Source organism: Gastrolobium bilobum, unplaced genomic scaffold, assembly GCF_033153095.1.
Source record: "Gastrolobium bilobum isolate Gb01-03AN ecotype WA unplaced genomic scaffold, APGP_CSIRO_Gbil_v1 utg68148, whole genome shotgun sequence".
Taxonomy (NCBI): domain Eukaryota; kingdom Viridiplantae; phylum Streptophyta; class Magnoliopsida; order Fabales; family Fabaceae; genus Gastrolobium; species Gastrolobium bilobum.
Window position 1 is genome coordinate 160,866 of NW_026896639.1, and position 15,209 is coordinate 176,074.

At 39.6% G+C, this 15,209-nt stretch overlaps 1 protein-coding gene across 1 annotated transcript; it reads right to left on the reverse strand.

The window, feature by feature from the left end:
• Positions 1-614: 614 nt before the first annotated feature.
• Positions 615-14,787, reverse strand: LOC133301214 (uncharacterized). The gene is made up of 10 exons (XM_061500836.1): positions 14,138-14,787; positions 10,909-10,986; positions 10,107-10,148; positions 9,937-10,039; positions 4,389-4,456; positions 4,257-4,301; positions 4,045-4,152; positions 3,858-3,945; positions 1,849-1,895; positions 615-914 (listed from the first exon to the last, which is right to left on the reverse strand). Exons 1-10 carry the CDS (start codon positions 14,741-14,743, stop codon positions 837-839), a joined length of 1,263 nt encoding a protein of 420 aa, XP_061356820.1. The 5' UTR covers positions 14,744-14,787; the 3' UTR covers positions 615-836.
• Positions 14,788-15,209: the final 422 nt, after the last annotated feature.

The window sequence follows — 15,209 nt, forward strand, 5'->3', positions numbered from 1 at the left end:
CCCTCCCCCCACTCCGATGCAGGACAGATCAGAGATGAAGATATTTAAATATCTCCTGAAAATGATATGTAAAGATCAAACCAAGTTCTTTTCCTTTCAACTTACTCCGCTCGTTTGCTATCAAATGAGCTACCACCATTTGATAGAAAATGTGAATTCTTAGATATATAGAATGAGGCATCAAAACAAATAAGTATTCCATACTTTTTGCGAATAAACATGAAAATATCCATTTAATGAAAGTATAAAGTGAAATTACCATGCGTATCAAACTCAATCTCAAACCAAACATAAGTGTGTGGTTTATTATCAATACAAGGAGATATATATGAGCTTAAGAAAAAGAAATATCCCGCCTCCGGGGCCCAGATCATTTAAAGGGGGGCACGAAAATGCATAGGATGAAATTTCATGTAATGCTGTAAATTCACTTCTAAGATTTCAAAAAAAAAAAAAAAAAAAGAGAGAGAGAGAGAGAGAGAGAATTATTCCAGTGTAATGGAGTGAATAAAATAAACAAGCATCGGTGTATAAAATCAATTTACACAAAGGGTTAAATCCAGATAATCAAAGGGTTAGCTCAATATTACTTTAAAAGAATACATTCAGGATGCCATATTTTCTCACTGTTGCAATAAGGATCATACTACACCAGAGGGCAACCAGAAAGTTCGTTAAGCTCACAAAAATGTCAAATATCAATAACTTATTGCCACATATATCACAAAACAAACATTACAAAATCAATGGTAATAAACCAAAAAACTACGGCAACAAATGTTTATCAAAACTTGAATTCATGTTGAAAGCCCACAAGTGCTCCTTATCCACATGATTCATACCAGATGCACTTTCGTGTAGTTATCTGCTGCTTTGGATAACGATTGTATTGATACAGGTAATCCCGGGCCCATCTGCATCAATACGATAGCACTGAATAACTTAAAAGAAAGAAAACAGGCACAGGAATTTGACAATGTGCAAGATATATTATTTTGCACCCTGAAAAGATATTTGTATTCTGTAAAACGCTAACAATATTGCAAATATTAGTAGCCTACACAGTGAATAATACAAATTTTATTTGAAAACCAAAAGAAAAAAAGACTCATTTTTTCTGAAGATGAACCTGAACATCATTAACATATTGATTATATTAAAATTGAAAAATTTACACTTACATGATTCTTCTTTAAAGATTCATGAATTTATTCTGAAATTTAGGATTGTAGGGAGGAGAGTTAATTCTATTTGCTAATGTATGGTCCTTGAAAAATATCCGAGATACTCAATGCACAAGGTGGCTAGAAGAAAAATCCATACCAGTCACTTCCTCAAATTTCATGGTTCCTCACTGGAAGCAAGTTTGACTTGACGGGTGATGTCAAGATGACACCACAACAAAGGTGCATCAAATATCCACAGATATAAAAAAGGCCAAAACATGCTGGAGAATACTATCTAATTCTAACAAATCCTTTAATTATCCTCCACCGTAGGTCATTTCCAACAGAAGTCCTTCTTTCTAATATTTTCCTCTTTTATGTCATAATGAAAAATAAAATTCCTCTACGAATCACTCCGCAAATAAAATCCCTGTTTTAAATTAATTATTACCAGCAAACTGTTTACGGATGTTCCACCATTTCAAAATTCAAAGTGCATTACTGTCTTCCTGTTTCCAGATGGGAAGGAGGGGGGATTTTTTATGCACATTCAATTTTATAATTTTAATTTTATTTCAGTAACATTAATATAAAATGCAAGAATGAAACGGTTACTTTTCAACCTTAAATCAATAAAATTAAGATAAAAGAATGAAACAAAGAATGAGATGCAAGGGCTTACCGTGCTGCATATATGGACAGACAGCACATACCCAGCATATTTGGACGCTGGACAGCAAAGAAGACAAATATAAGATAGTAGAAATGATCTTTGCAAATAAAATCGGTAATCATGACACACCATGTTAAAACAGAAATTCAGCACCCCAAATAGCATCTCTAAAGCCTTTATCCCAAATAGGATTCTGTGTGACAAAAATTAAAAGTTTAATACAACACAGGATACACTAGATCAAGAAGGCATAAGATTAAAGATAAAATTATCTCAATATTTTGGTTTAATTTTGACTTACTGGATGATTTTCTTATTCCAAAACCTTACTATATCCTTGTTATTTACGCTCACTAGCCTTATTTGAATTGATACTTTATTTAGTTTTTAATTTACAGTCCTAGAGGTATTTTACTTATTTTTGTATTTCCTTGGACTGGATTGCATATGGAATGGAGTTCATGCCACCTAGGAGTTATTGTAAGTTGAAATGCTTTCTCTTAGACAGACTATCAGACATACAATTTATGAGAGTATATTCTCTCTTCTAGATTGTGTGATGTAATCAAACCTTAGCAAGTTCTTTTCTTTTTCTCAATCTCTACCGTTTCTTTTAATTTTATCTGCCTAAATCAAATATTTTAGGGACAATAAAAAAAATTTACCCGATCAAAACCTTAGCTGATTCTTTCATCAATCTGTCTCCCCCAAACTCCAATTTTGCAGGTACTGCTCACAGTACCCAAACAGCCACAAACCTAAAACCCAGCTATTGTCTGCAAATCTGAATTACCATCAACCCAATGAACCATCAATCATCTTATTTTTTACCATTATGCCAACCCAGAAAGCTCTATTTCTGATATGTTAAATCCTGAAACTTTGTCGGTCCTAAATATGTAAGAATCAATCAAGGTCCTCGAAGGATACCATATGGTTCATGAAAATTCTAAAACTTTGTTAACTTGTTAGCCAATTTTTTATTATACTTATAGAAGTACTTGATATGTGTAACATGAGTTACAGCATAAATTTGCAGTTATCAATATTATTGCAAGGGTTTTCGTTGCTTCATGCCTTCATGGTAAATCACAAGGTTCTGCGCCAGAATACCTAGCCCATATTGTTTTTACATTTCATCCCTACATCACATTTAGCAATTTTACCAAACTGATTTACTTGCTAGCAGTACTTGCTATTCCTAAAATGAGTTACAAACTCACAACTTAAATATTTAGTTATCAATAGTATTCCTAGGAATTTCCTAGCTTCCAATCCTTACTGTTTTTACACTTCTGCCATCTATCAAATGTAGCACTAGTAACCAAATGATCTCGGTAGCTGACAAGAATCTAGGAAAATGATAGGCTCAAGCTATACGAGTCACTTATAAAGATAATGTCAACCTCAGTGCAAAGGATGAGTCTCAATTTTAAACATGTCAAAATTGTATGTCATCTCAATCTTAAAATATCACTTACATAGACCACATCAGTGTTCCACATAAAATCAAGTCACGCCTTACATTATAATAACAGGGAAAAACCACCATAACTGTATACATAATATTTAGGCAGTACAATTAATTGTAACAGTTGAATATTTATAGCATGGAACTTAAATTTGCTGAATTCTGTAAGACAAAATAATGCAGTTTTGAAAAGAAAAAAAATAGAGGCCCCCAATCAAAGTTTTGATATGTTCACTCCCAGCTCTGGAGTCTTAAAAGGTTTAAGACCCAAGTTTCAAGCATGCTTAGTAATCTTAGAAGCCAGATTGGGGCACTTGCTAATCAAAGCCTTAAACACTTGTAAGCAACTATTGGCAGGAAACATGTCTGTTTTTCTCACCTATGTACTAGGGAAATATCTCTACAACATTAAGATTTTCCTCTGTCAGGAGGGGGTGGTATCAGTTCTGATCGGACATTTCATCTTTTCTTTTATCAAAACAAGATAGATAGAGGAGAGAGAGAGAGAGAGAGAGAAAGAAAGCATAGGGATATATGTGCTACTTACTCTTCTTTAAGCCAGCAGGCTTTGCAAGTAATAGAGAATTCATAAATGCACCAATGTTCTCCCGTAAAGAGTCTTCTGTGTAGCTTACCTGTGGATATTATTGTAAGCATACCAGGACATCTCATGCAACACACTTATTCCTTTTGTAACGAAGTCTATAAGGAGTTGGAAGAGAACATGAGATTACCTTTCCAACTCCCACATGCACAATTGCTTTACTCTCCATTTTAAATTCAACGCGACCCCGTCTTAGCTCTTTCAACTGCCCAGCAATATCACTAGTCAGAGTACCTAGCTGTAAAATATATTAGTACAACCAAATAAGACTTTAATACAATCCACTTATGCCCTGTATTTCAAAAAAGAAAATAAAATGTCAATACACATTGAGAAACTAACTTTCTTGTCTGGCATTAGTCTGCGCTTTCTAAGATATTGAGCTATCTGCATAACAGTTCATATCAGCCTTAGAATAAGAAATCACTAATTTAGATGATTCTACAAGTAAAAGACCATTGAAATTCAAAAGACCTTTCCAAGATGAGGAGCCATTCCAGGAGTTGAGAAGCACTTATCAACTTTGAGCTTATTATTACCACCTATAAGAGTATAAGCCCTTTTAGACATGAATAACACTGTTCGGTGACACTTAAAATGTCTCTTAACTTAAACACATAATGAAGAAATCCAAAGTCACACATTTGCCTAAATGAGAACATACTAGTTTAGATGTGTGCAGAGACAGGAAAGCAGAAAAATAGATACATATAAGCTAGCATATACCACAAAGAGAGCATGCACGTACAGAGAGAGATGAATATAGCATCTAACAAAATAAGAAAGCAAGCATAGAACCAACAAGAGACAATATGCTCTGCAACTGCACATTTCACTTCACAAACATAGGATGGAAAAAAGCTATCAATACTGTTAGAAATAATATTAATTTATTATTATTAGAATAGTCTAGATTGTGGACTTGGCCCATTAGGTCATCCCATTAGGTCTTTTAGTCTCTATAAATAGAGAGCCTCCTTGTACAGACTTATACACTTCAATATACAATATATTTCAGATTCAATTTGGTATCAGAGCTCTCGATCTGAGGGCTCTGCTTCCGCATATATATCTTTTCCTTTCTTTTTACTGCCGTGCATCATACCGGCAAACCTTTTTACCGCCGTGCATCATACCGGCAACCTTTTTCAACCCTCCAAACATTGTTAGACCCTTTTTCGATCTCAGATCGTCATCCTCCTTCATTATTTGACCGGAAAACACTGTTCACATCGCCAGAAACACTGTTCCGTCACTATTCATCACTGTTCCGGCCACCTTTCCGGCGAGAAACCACGCGATCAGGATCCCCTCACGCCGGCGACCATTTCTGTCCAAGACCCGTCCCAAACGGCCGCCGCACGGGCCTCCACGCGCCACCACAGCCGTCTGCGCGTGGGCCTCACGCGCCACCTCTCTCCGGCGCGTGTGCACTGTTCCGGCCACCTTTTCCGGCCAAACCAAGGCAGACAGGCTCGCCTCTGCCTCCTCCTTCCAGATCCGGTGCCCGTTCGTTGTGGGTCTCTTCCGTTCGAGGGTTTCCAGTGCAAAAGTCGCTACTTTGTTCCTTTTTCGCGTGAATTTTACAGTTTTTTGGTTGTCTGATCGCTGTTCCTGATGGAAGGAACCAGTAAACATTCTTCCGGCATCATTTCAAGTGCTATTCCATCTATCACAACTCTGAAATTGACCGGATCTGCCACTTACAAGACCTGGTCTACCTCCGTTAAGATCTGGTTTACCGGTCAAGGCCATGACAAACATCTCACCACTAAGAAGACTGATATTTCCAAAGATGACTGAATGGGAGAAAGTTGATGCTCAGCTCCTCAGTATTCTTTGGCAATCCATTGATTCATCTCTTCTCAATATTTTCACTCCCTTTGAGACCTGCTATGATGTGTGGATGGAAGCCAAAAACCTCTACACCAATGATATTCAGCAACTTTATTCCATTGTCTCCCAGATGATGGATTTGCGCAAATCACCCGAAGCTCGTATGGAAGTTTATGTTGGTAAGATTCGTTCTTTGATGCAGGAATTTTTGGCTATGTTACCTCATGCTGCGAATGCTACAGTGTACAGGACGCAAGTGGAGCGTCTCTTTACGATTGTGACTCTCTCTGGTCTCCCTGACGGATTAGAAAGTGTTCGTGAGAACATTCTAACCAGTACTGAGATTCCCAGCATATCCCAGACCTTTCAGCGCCTTCTGAATCTTCAAGATAAGGTGGCCCCCGCACACGTGCCAGCTACTGACTCTACTGCTCTCTTGTCTGATTCTGCTGCTTTAGTCTCTCGTGGTAATTGGAACAATGGTGGACGCGGTCGTGGCCGCGGACAAGGCGGTCGCGGGCCCATGACATCATATGGCCCAGGCGGGCACGGACAGACAATGTCGTATGGACAGGGTGGCCGAGGACAAAGGCCTCGGTGTAATTATTGCCAAAATCTGGGCCACATTGAAGAACGTTGTTATAGAAAGTACCTCACTTGAAGCCACCACATATGAACTTTGCTCAAACAGATGTTGTGCCGCCCTCTACCGGATCAGTGACTATTTCCGCTGCAGACTATGAGACCCTTCTCCAGAAGAGTTCTTCTCAGCCACCTGCTCCAGATACTGGTAATCATGTTGCTTGTTTTTCTCAATCGTCTCTTGGACCCTGGATAATAGACTCAGGTGCTACTGATCATCTTTGTGGTAATAAGGATCTTTTTACTTCCCTTACCTTTTCTAATAATCTTCCCTCTGTTACTCTTGCTGATGGCACCAAGGCTCCTGCTCGTGGCATTGGGCAAACCAACTCCCTTCTTGACTTTAACCTCTGTTTATTACATCCCTGGCATTCCTTTTAATTTAATTTCTGTTAGTCAATAGACTCATTCTCTTTCTTGCTCTATCACCTTTTCTAAACAGTCTTTTTCTATGCAGGATCCGGGTATGAGGAAGACGATTGGAGCGGGCGGTGAGTCACGAGGTCTCTACTATCTGCATGCACCCTCTGCTCCAGTTGCATGCTCTCTCACAGAGTCTCCTGAGCTTCTCCATAGCCGTCTGGGTCATCCAAGTCTCTCGAAGCTTCAGCATATGGTTCCTTTTTTGTCAGGTCTTAAGTCTTTGAATTGTCAGTCTTGTCAACAGGGAAAGCATACTCGCTCTTCCTTTGCTAGTAGACTCAATAAGAGAGTTGCTGCTCCCTTTTCTATTGTTCATTCTGATATTTGGGTCCGAGTCGGACTATGTCAGTTTTGGGTTTTCAGTATTTTGTAACCTTTATTGATAATTTCTCCCGTTGCACTTGGGTTTATTTAATGAAAAATCGTTCTGAGTTATTTTCAATTTATCAAAAGTTTTGTGCAGAAATAAAAACTCAATTTGGTGCTTCTATTCAAATCTTGCGCAGTGATAATGCAAAAGAGTATGTGTCTCTTGAATTTTCTAAATTTCTGGATACACATGGGACGATACACCAGACTACCTGTCCCCACACTCCACAACAAAATGGAGTCGCTGAACGTAAAAATAGACATCTAGTTGAAACTGCACGTACTCTTCTCATTCATATGAACGTCCCACTCCGTTTTTGGGCAGATGCTATTATCACCTCATGTTTCCTTATCAACCGCATGCCCTCTTCTGTGCTAAATAATGATGTTCCCCACAGTATTTTGTTTTCCGGAGCACCTTCTTATCCTCTGCCTTTACATATTTTTGGCTGTACTTGTTTTGTTCATGATCTTACTCCAGGTAAAGACAAGTTGACATCCCAGGCCTTCAAATGTATTTTCCTTGGGTATACCCGTTTTCAAAAAGGGTATCGTTGCTATTCTCCTGATCTCAAGCGTTATATCGTTTCTACTGATGTCACTTTCCTTGATCAGCAGCCTTTTCACTCTACTCCGTCTCCAGTGTCACAAGTTGATCAGGTCCTTCCTGTTCCTTTTCTTGACTTGTCTTTACCAGCTGCAGGTGACCCTATTCCAGAGGAGCAACCAATTACCTCCATACCTGCAGATCGTCCTCTCCTCACATACCAGCGTCGTCAGCCTGCACCTCCTCTGACTTTGCCTCTTGATGACTCATCGCCCTTTCACGTCGGCTCTTCTCCTCCGGATCCTCCATCAGAGACTCCTCCCATTGCCCTTCGGAAAGGTATTCGATCCACTCGAAATCCTCATCCCCTTTATTCTTTCTTGAGTTATGACAGACTTTCTTCACAACATTTTACTTTTGTTTCTAGTCTCTCTTCTGTTTCCATCCCTAAAACCACAAGTGAAGCACTATCTCATCCAGAGTGGCGCCAGGCGATGCTTGATGAAATGCAGGCACTTCACTCCAATGGCACTTGGGATCTTGTTCGTGCTCTTCCCGGGAAGTCTGTTGTTGGTTGTCGATGGGTGTTCACAGTTAAAGTTGGTCCTGATGGCACTATTGATCGCCTTAAAGCTCGCTTAGTGGCCAAGGGATACACACAGATCTTTGGTCTTGATTATGGGGATACCTTTTCTCCTGTTGCTAAGATGGCTTCTGTTCGCCTGTTTCTTGCCCTTGCCGCCATTCATTACTGGCCTCTTCTCCAACTTGATATTAAGAATGCTTTTCTACATGGTGACTTGCAGGAGGAAGTTTATATGGAGCAACCACCAGGTTTTGTTGCTCAGGGGGAGAGTTCTGGAATGACATGTAAACTTCGGAAATATTTATATGGCCTGAAGCAATCTCCTCGGGCCTGGTTTAGCCGCTTTAGTTCAGTTGTTGAATCCTTTGGCTTAATCAGAAGCAAAGCCGATCATTCTGTCTTTTACCGGCATAGCTCTTCTGGCCAGTGCGTTTATCTCCTGGTCTATGTTGATGACATTATCATTACAGGCAGTGATCAGACCGGGATTGATCAGTTGAAAGAGCATTTATTCAATCAATTTCAGACCAAAGATCTTGGCAGACTTCGATATTTCTTGGGGATCGAAGTTGCACAGTCTAGGCGGGGCATTTCCATCTGTCAGAGGAAGTATGCACTGGATATCCTAGATGAGACTGGCATGTTAGGCTGTAAACCCATTGATACACCTATGGATCCCAATGTTAAGTTATTACCAGGACAGGGGGAGCCACTGCCAGATCCTAGTCGCTATCGCCGACTAGTTGGAAAATTGAATTATCTTACTGTGACAAGGCCAGATATCTCCTTCGCAGTGAGTGTTGCAAGACAATTTCTTGATTCTCCCTGTGACTCCCATTGGGATGCAGTTATTAGAATTCTCCGATATATTAAAAAGGCGTCAGGAAGAGGTTTATTATATACAAATAAAGGGAGTTCAGAGATCTCTAGTTATTCAGATGCTGACTGGGCAGGTTCTCCTTCAGATAGACGATCCACCTCAGGGTATTGTGTTCTCTTCGGAGGAAATTTGATCTCTTGGAAGAGTAAGAAGCAAACTGTGGTCGCCAGATCCAGTGCGGAGGCAGAATATCGGGCAATGGCAAATGCAACCTGTGAGCTCATCTGGCTGAGACAATTGCTGAAGGAACTCCATCTCTGTGAACAAAGGCCTATGAAGCTCATTTGTGACAACCAAGCCGCTTTGCTTATATCCTCTAACCCAGTCTTTCATGAGAGGACCAAGCATATAAAAATTGACTGTCATTTTGTTAGAGAAAAGATCCAGTCAAGGGAGATCGAGACAGCATTTGTCAATTCCAATGATCAACTTGCGGATGTATTCACTAAAGCTCTTAGAGGTCCCCGAATAGATCATATTTGTAACAAGCTGGGAGCTTTTGATATATACGCACCAACTTGAGGGGGAGTGTTAGAAATAATATTAATTTATTAATATTCGAATAGTCTAGAATAGTCTAGATTGTGGGCTTGGCCCATTAGGTCATCCCATTAGGTCTTTTAGTCTCTATAAATAGAGAGCCTCCTTGTACAGACTTATACACTTGAATATACAATATATTTCAGATTCAATTAATACTATTAATAAAATGACAAGGAGAAAGTGATCAGTTCATTACTAGCAATCTCCTCAATAAGCTCTTTACCACCAACTATATCCGCTCCTGCAGCTTTAGCTTCCTCTGCCTCTGCCCCTTCCGCAAAAACAGCCACACTAACGGCCTGCAAGATATGAATAATTAGATGACAAAACTACCATTGTATCGATTGCTTAACACTCGTAAGTTACCTTAGGAGCACCATGAGGTAGAATCACAGTACCACGAACTGCCTGCCAGAGTTGGAACCGTTATCTTCTAAAGCAAAGGATTACATATAACACCTTTAACCAAAAAAGAAAAAGAAAGAAAAGAAAAACAAAACAGCATATAACAATGATATGAGATGTATAAGCACAAAAAAGTTCACAGGATACAAAATTATGAAAATTTTGTAGATCCTGTTTGATCGCAGTCTTCAAAGAAAATTTCCAAAATAATTCATTCAACATAACAATAAATTTAAAGCATCCAATGCTTAGATCATTCAAAAAGGCAAAGTCAGTCGAAGACATTTTCAGATATCTATCAAAAACATGTCCTAAGCAAAGCTAATGTTATACAGCTCAGCAGTTTCAGAAAAGAGCATAGAGTTCCACGTTTGCTGAGTATTATTAAACTAAAGGACCCCTTTCTCTAACTATCAATTCAAAGAATATATAAAGATATAGGATAGGTGATTTGAGGTTTAGGGTTTAGAGCCATTATAGACAGGGCAAAGTCTTCTAGCACACGGCTTTTATATACATGAGAACCTAGTTGTTTAGTCAGTAGACAGTAGCAAGAACTAGTGGATATTAATCTTAAAAGAGCATGTCTCACAAGTTTTAAGAGGATAACTTGTAGTATGAAAGCCAAACCCTACAGTACTTAAGTCAATAGGTCAAATTTAAAATTTACATGGTATTCAAAGAATCACTCAAGCACATAGATACACAAACAAACAAACGCATGCAAAACAGGGAAAAGGAAAAAAAAAATATTGACATATACCAGTTCTGTTCGCTTTGAATCAATACCCAATCTCACATGTGCTTCAACGCTTTCATCAAACTTCGCCTTGGCGTTGGCCTGAACAATATGTAACAATATTATATGACAGTAACTGAAGGATCATTTCAGGTAAAACATGAAGAAGATTATTGCTAAAGGATGCGGAGTACCCCCTAACCACTCAGGCACCAAAACTTCGGTATAATATAAGTGAATGTATGAAAAATTTATGAATCACTAAAACATTTGGAACTCTAAAGACCAAAACACACACAAACATTCAAATTGTTTCTGACTTTTAGCTATACTAAGCATTCGTTAATTAGCACTATTTGTTATAGAGAAAATGTTTCAGGTCAGCCAGAGTGAATGGGTAATAGTTTGAGAGGTAACCTAGGTAAGTGAAAGAAAACAGAGAAGAGAAAGAGAAAATGTGTAAGAAAATTCTGAGGTACTTCATTAACTAGTCTGAATGAAGGGTACACATAAATTTATAGACAAAGGTGTCTATGAGTAGCTTATAGCAGAAGCTATAACAGATAACAGATCTGCTCTGACAGCTAAGTACATAACTTAATGTCTAACTGAATCATTAACCATCTAACAACCTAACCAATTAGCAATGATAGTATTACTAACTGAGACTCAGAGGCTGTGAGTGACAGTCACAGTAAACTGTACTGTGGAGAGTCCACTCTCTTACAAAGGGACATGCCAGTAGAGTTGTTTCAATTAATGAATATTTGAATTCAAAACTCGACAGGTGAAGCAGCTTCAGGAAACATCTATAACCCATATAAAAATTGAATTCAAAATTGTAATGACCGGGTATTCACAACAATCCACCATTATATTACACCCATCACACTTAAAAAAGGACAAATCCTGATGCACAAGATCCCTCACTTTTTGTTACGATCTCATTTGCATGGTATGGGATTTGGAGTCCCACGTTGGTTGTATGGGCAACTAATGTGGGGTTTATAAGGCCTTGGGCACTCCCACCCTTTGAGCTAGCTTTTGGGGTGGAGCACCTCAAGGTTCTTATCAAATGGTATCAGAGCCTTCCACTATGCCTCCCGGTTGCAATCGAGCGGAGCGGGTGGTGACGCCGACATTGCAGTGTTCGCCCGGGTCTAGTAAAAGACTAGCGCAAAGCCAGCCCGCGTGGGCGCCGGGACTGCAGAGCGTGGTGGAATGTTATGATCCCATTTGTAAGGTATGGGACTTGGAATCCCACATTGGTTGTATGGGCAACTAATGTGGGGTTTATAAGGCCTAGAGCACTCTCACCCTTTGAGCTAGCTTTTGGGGTGGTGCGCCTCAAGGTTCTTATCACTTTTCTACCCTTATATTTTTGTAGAGAGGCTATCTCATGAACTCGAACCCAAAGGTGCAATTTTACCACTGCTAGAAGGCTAATTCTCTACCAAATGATGATAGCTCAGTTGGTGCATGGAAGCTGAGCAGGTGGGGGTGAGAATATGTGTTCGATCCTCTCAGGATCACATTTGGGAAGGGTTTAAAGCCTTAATCCTGGACTCATCCCGAATCGGACTAGTCTCTAAATGATGAACAGATGGAATATTTCCAAAAAAAGAAAAAGAAAAAGAAAGGCTAACCCTCTAACTAATTACTTCATTCTACTGATAAAAAAAAATGAGTAACAGAACTCAACCACCACTGAATTTATAGAAAGAAAATTGGAACATAAATTTCGAATTACTACCTAATAACCACATTGCAACAAGCACACAAACCATAATTTGAAATATCAGACCTTAACTTGGCGAAAGTGAAAGGTGGTCAGCCAGAGTGAATGGGTAATAGTTTGAGAGGTAACCTAGGTAAGTGAAAGAAAACAGAGAAGAGAAAGAGAAAATGTGTAAGAAAATTCTGAGGTACTTCATTAACTAGTCTGAATGAAGGGTACACATAAATTTATAGACAAAGGTGTCTATGAGTAGCTTATAGCAGAAGCTATAACAGATAACAGATCTGCTCTGACAGCTAAGTACATAACTTAATGTCTAACTGAATCATTAACCATCTAACAACCTAACCAATTAGCAATGATAGTATTACTAACTGAGACTCAGAGGCTGTGAGTGACAGTCACAGTAAACTGTACTGTGGAGAGTCCACTCTCTTACAAAGGGACATGCCAGTAGAGTTGTTTCAATTAATGAATATTTGAATTCAAAACTCGACAGGTGAAGCAGCTTCAGGAAACATCTATAACCCATATAAAAATTGAATTCAAAATTGTAATGACCGGGTATTCACAACAATCCACCATTATATTACACCCATCACACTTAAAAAAGGACAAATCCTGATGCACAAGATCCCTCACTTTTTGTTACGATCTCATTTGCATGGTATGGGATTTGGAGTCCCACGTTGGTTGTATGAGCAACTAATGTGGGGTTTATAAGGCCTTGGGCACTCCCACCCTTTGAGCTAGCTTTTGGGGTGGAGCACCTCAAGGTTCTTATCAAATGGTATCAGAGCCTTCCACTATGCCTCCCGGTTGCAATCGAGCGGAGCGGGTGGTGACGCCGACATTGCAGTGTTCGCCCGGGTCTAGTAAAAGACTAGCGCAAAGCCAGCCCGCGTGGGCGCCGGGACTGCAGAGCGTGGTGGAATGTTATGATCCCATTTGTAAGGTATGGGACTTGGAATCCCACATTGGTTGTATGGGCAACTAATGTGGGGTTTATAAGGCCTAGAGCACTCTCACCCTTAGAGCTAGCTTTTGGGGTGGTGCGCCTCAAGGTTCTTATCACTTTTCTACCCTTATATTTTTGTAGAGAGGCTATCTCATGAACTCGAACCCAAAGGTGCAATTTTACCACTGCTAGAAGGCTAATTCTCTACCAAATGATGATAGCTCAGTTGGTGCATGGAAGCTGAGCAGATGGGGGTGAGAATATGTGTTCGATCCTCTCAGGATCACATTTGGGAAGGGTTTAAAGCCTTAATCCTGGACTCATCCCGAATCGGACTAGTCTCTAAATGATGAACAGATGGAATATTTCCAAAAAAAGAAAAGAAAAAGAAAGGCTAACCCTCTAACTAATTACTTCATTCTACTGATAAAAAAAAATGAGTAACAGAACTCAACCACCACTGAATTTATAGAAAGAAAATTGGAACATAAATTTCGAATTACTACCTAATAACCACATTGCAACAAGCACACAAACCATAATTTGAAATATCAGACCTTAACTTGGCGAATAGCCTCGGTCAAATCAAAGAGAGGTGGCTTCTCATTTTGCTTTGGCTTGATCAGCATTGGAAAAGGGACCTTCATCTTTTCCTCTTCCACAGCTCTCACCATCCTCATCCTCAACTGATCCTCCGCCTCAATCCTCCTCCTCTCTTTCTCCATTTCCACATTCACCTTCTCTTCCGCCGCCGGAGCGGCCTTATCCTCGGGGAGCGGCGCCACCCTTAGGGGATACGACACCGGCGTTATCGACGGGGAATCCTTCACGTACCGAGCTTCTTCCCGGGTCCAGGCCCGCCCCGATTCCGGGCCGTCCGCCGGCTGAGGAGGCAGTGGCTGCTGCTGGCGGAGGGACTGAGCTGTTTCGGAGGGTTCGGTGACCGGAGGCCGTGGCGGCGGGTCTTTGGGTTTGACTGGGTAAGAAACGGGTTGGATTGGAACCGATTCGAAGGGTGTCCTCGTTGGAGGGTTTGAGTCTGATTCGGAAGAAGAAAAGGATCTGTTGTGAGAGGTGAGAGAAAGAGGAGAGTGGAATTGTGAAGGGTTTTTAGTGAGGCAATGGCGGCGAGCTTGGGAGAGGAGAAGCCTCAGTGTCGCCATGGGAGAGTGTGAAAGAGAGACAGAAGAGGTGGGTTTTGGAGGGGTTTGGGGATGCACAGTGGTTCGGTTTTTTTTTTGTAAAACCAGGAATAAGAAAAGTGAGTTTTGTTCGGTCTGATTATCAATTGAATAAATATGTAATTTGATTATTATCATCAGAAAAATTTACCACTTTTATAATTAATTTAATTATTTTTGATTTTCGTCAATCTAGTAGTTATAATTTATTAAAAATTAATAATATTTATTGAGTCATACTTATTAATTAATTATTAATTTCAATAAATTATAGCCATTAAATTTTCAAAAATTAACAATGATTAAATTGGTTACGAGAATAATATACATTTTTTGTGATAAATAAACCGTCGCGATATGTGATTTGTGTTCTTTTAATTCTTAAAAAATTTCTTTTATATAAATGTATGTCAAAAATTACCAATTTACTAATAAGTTCGTTTTTTCT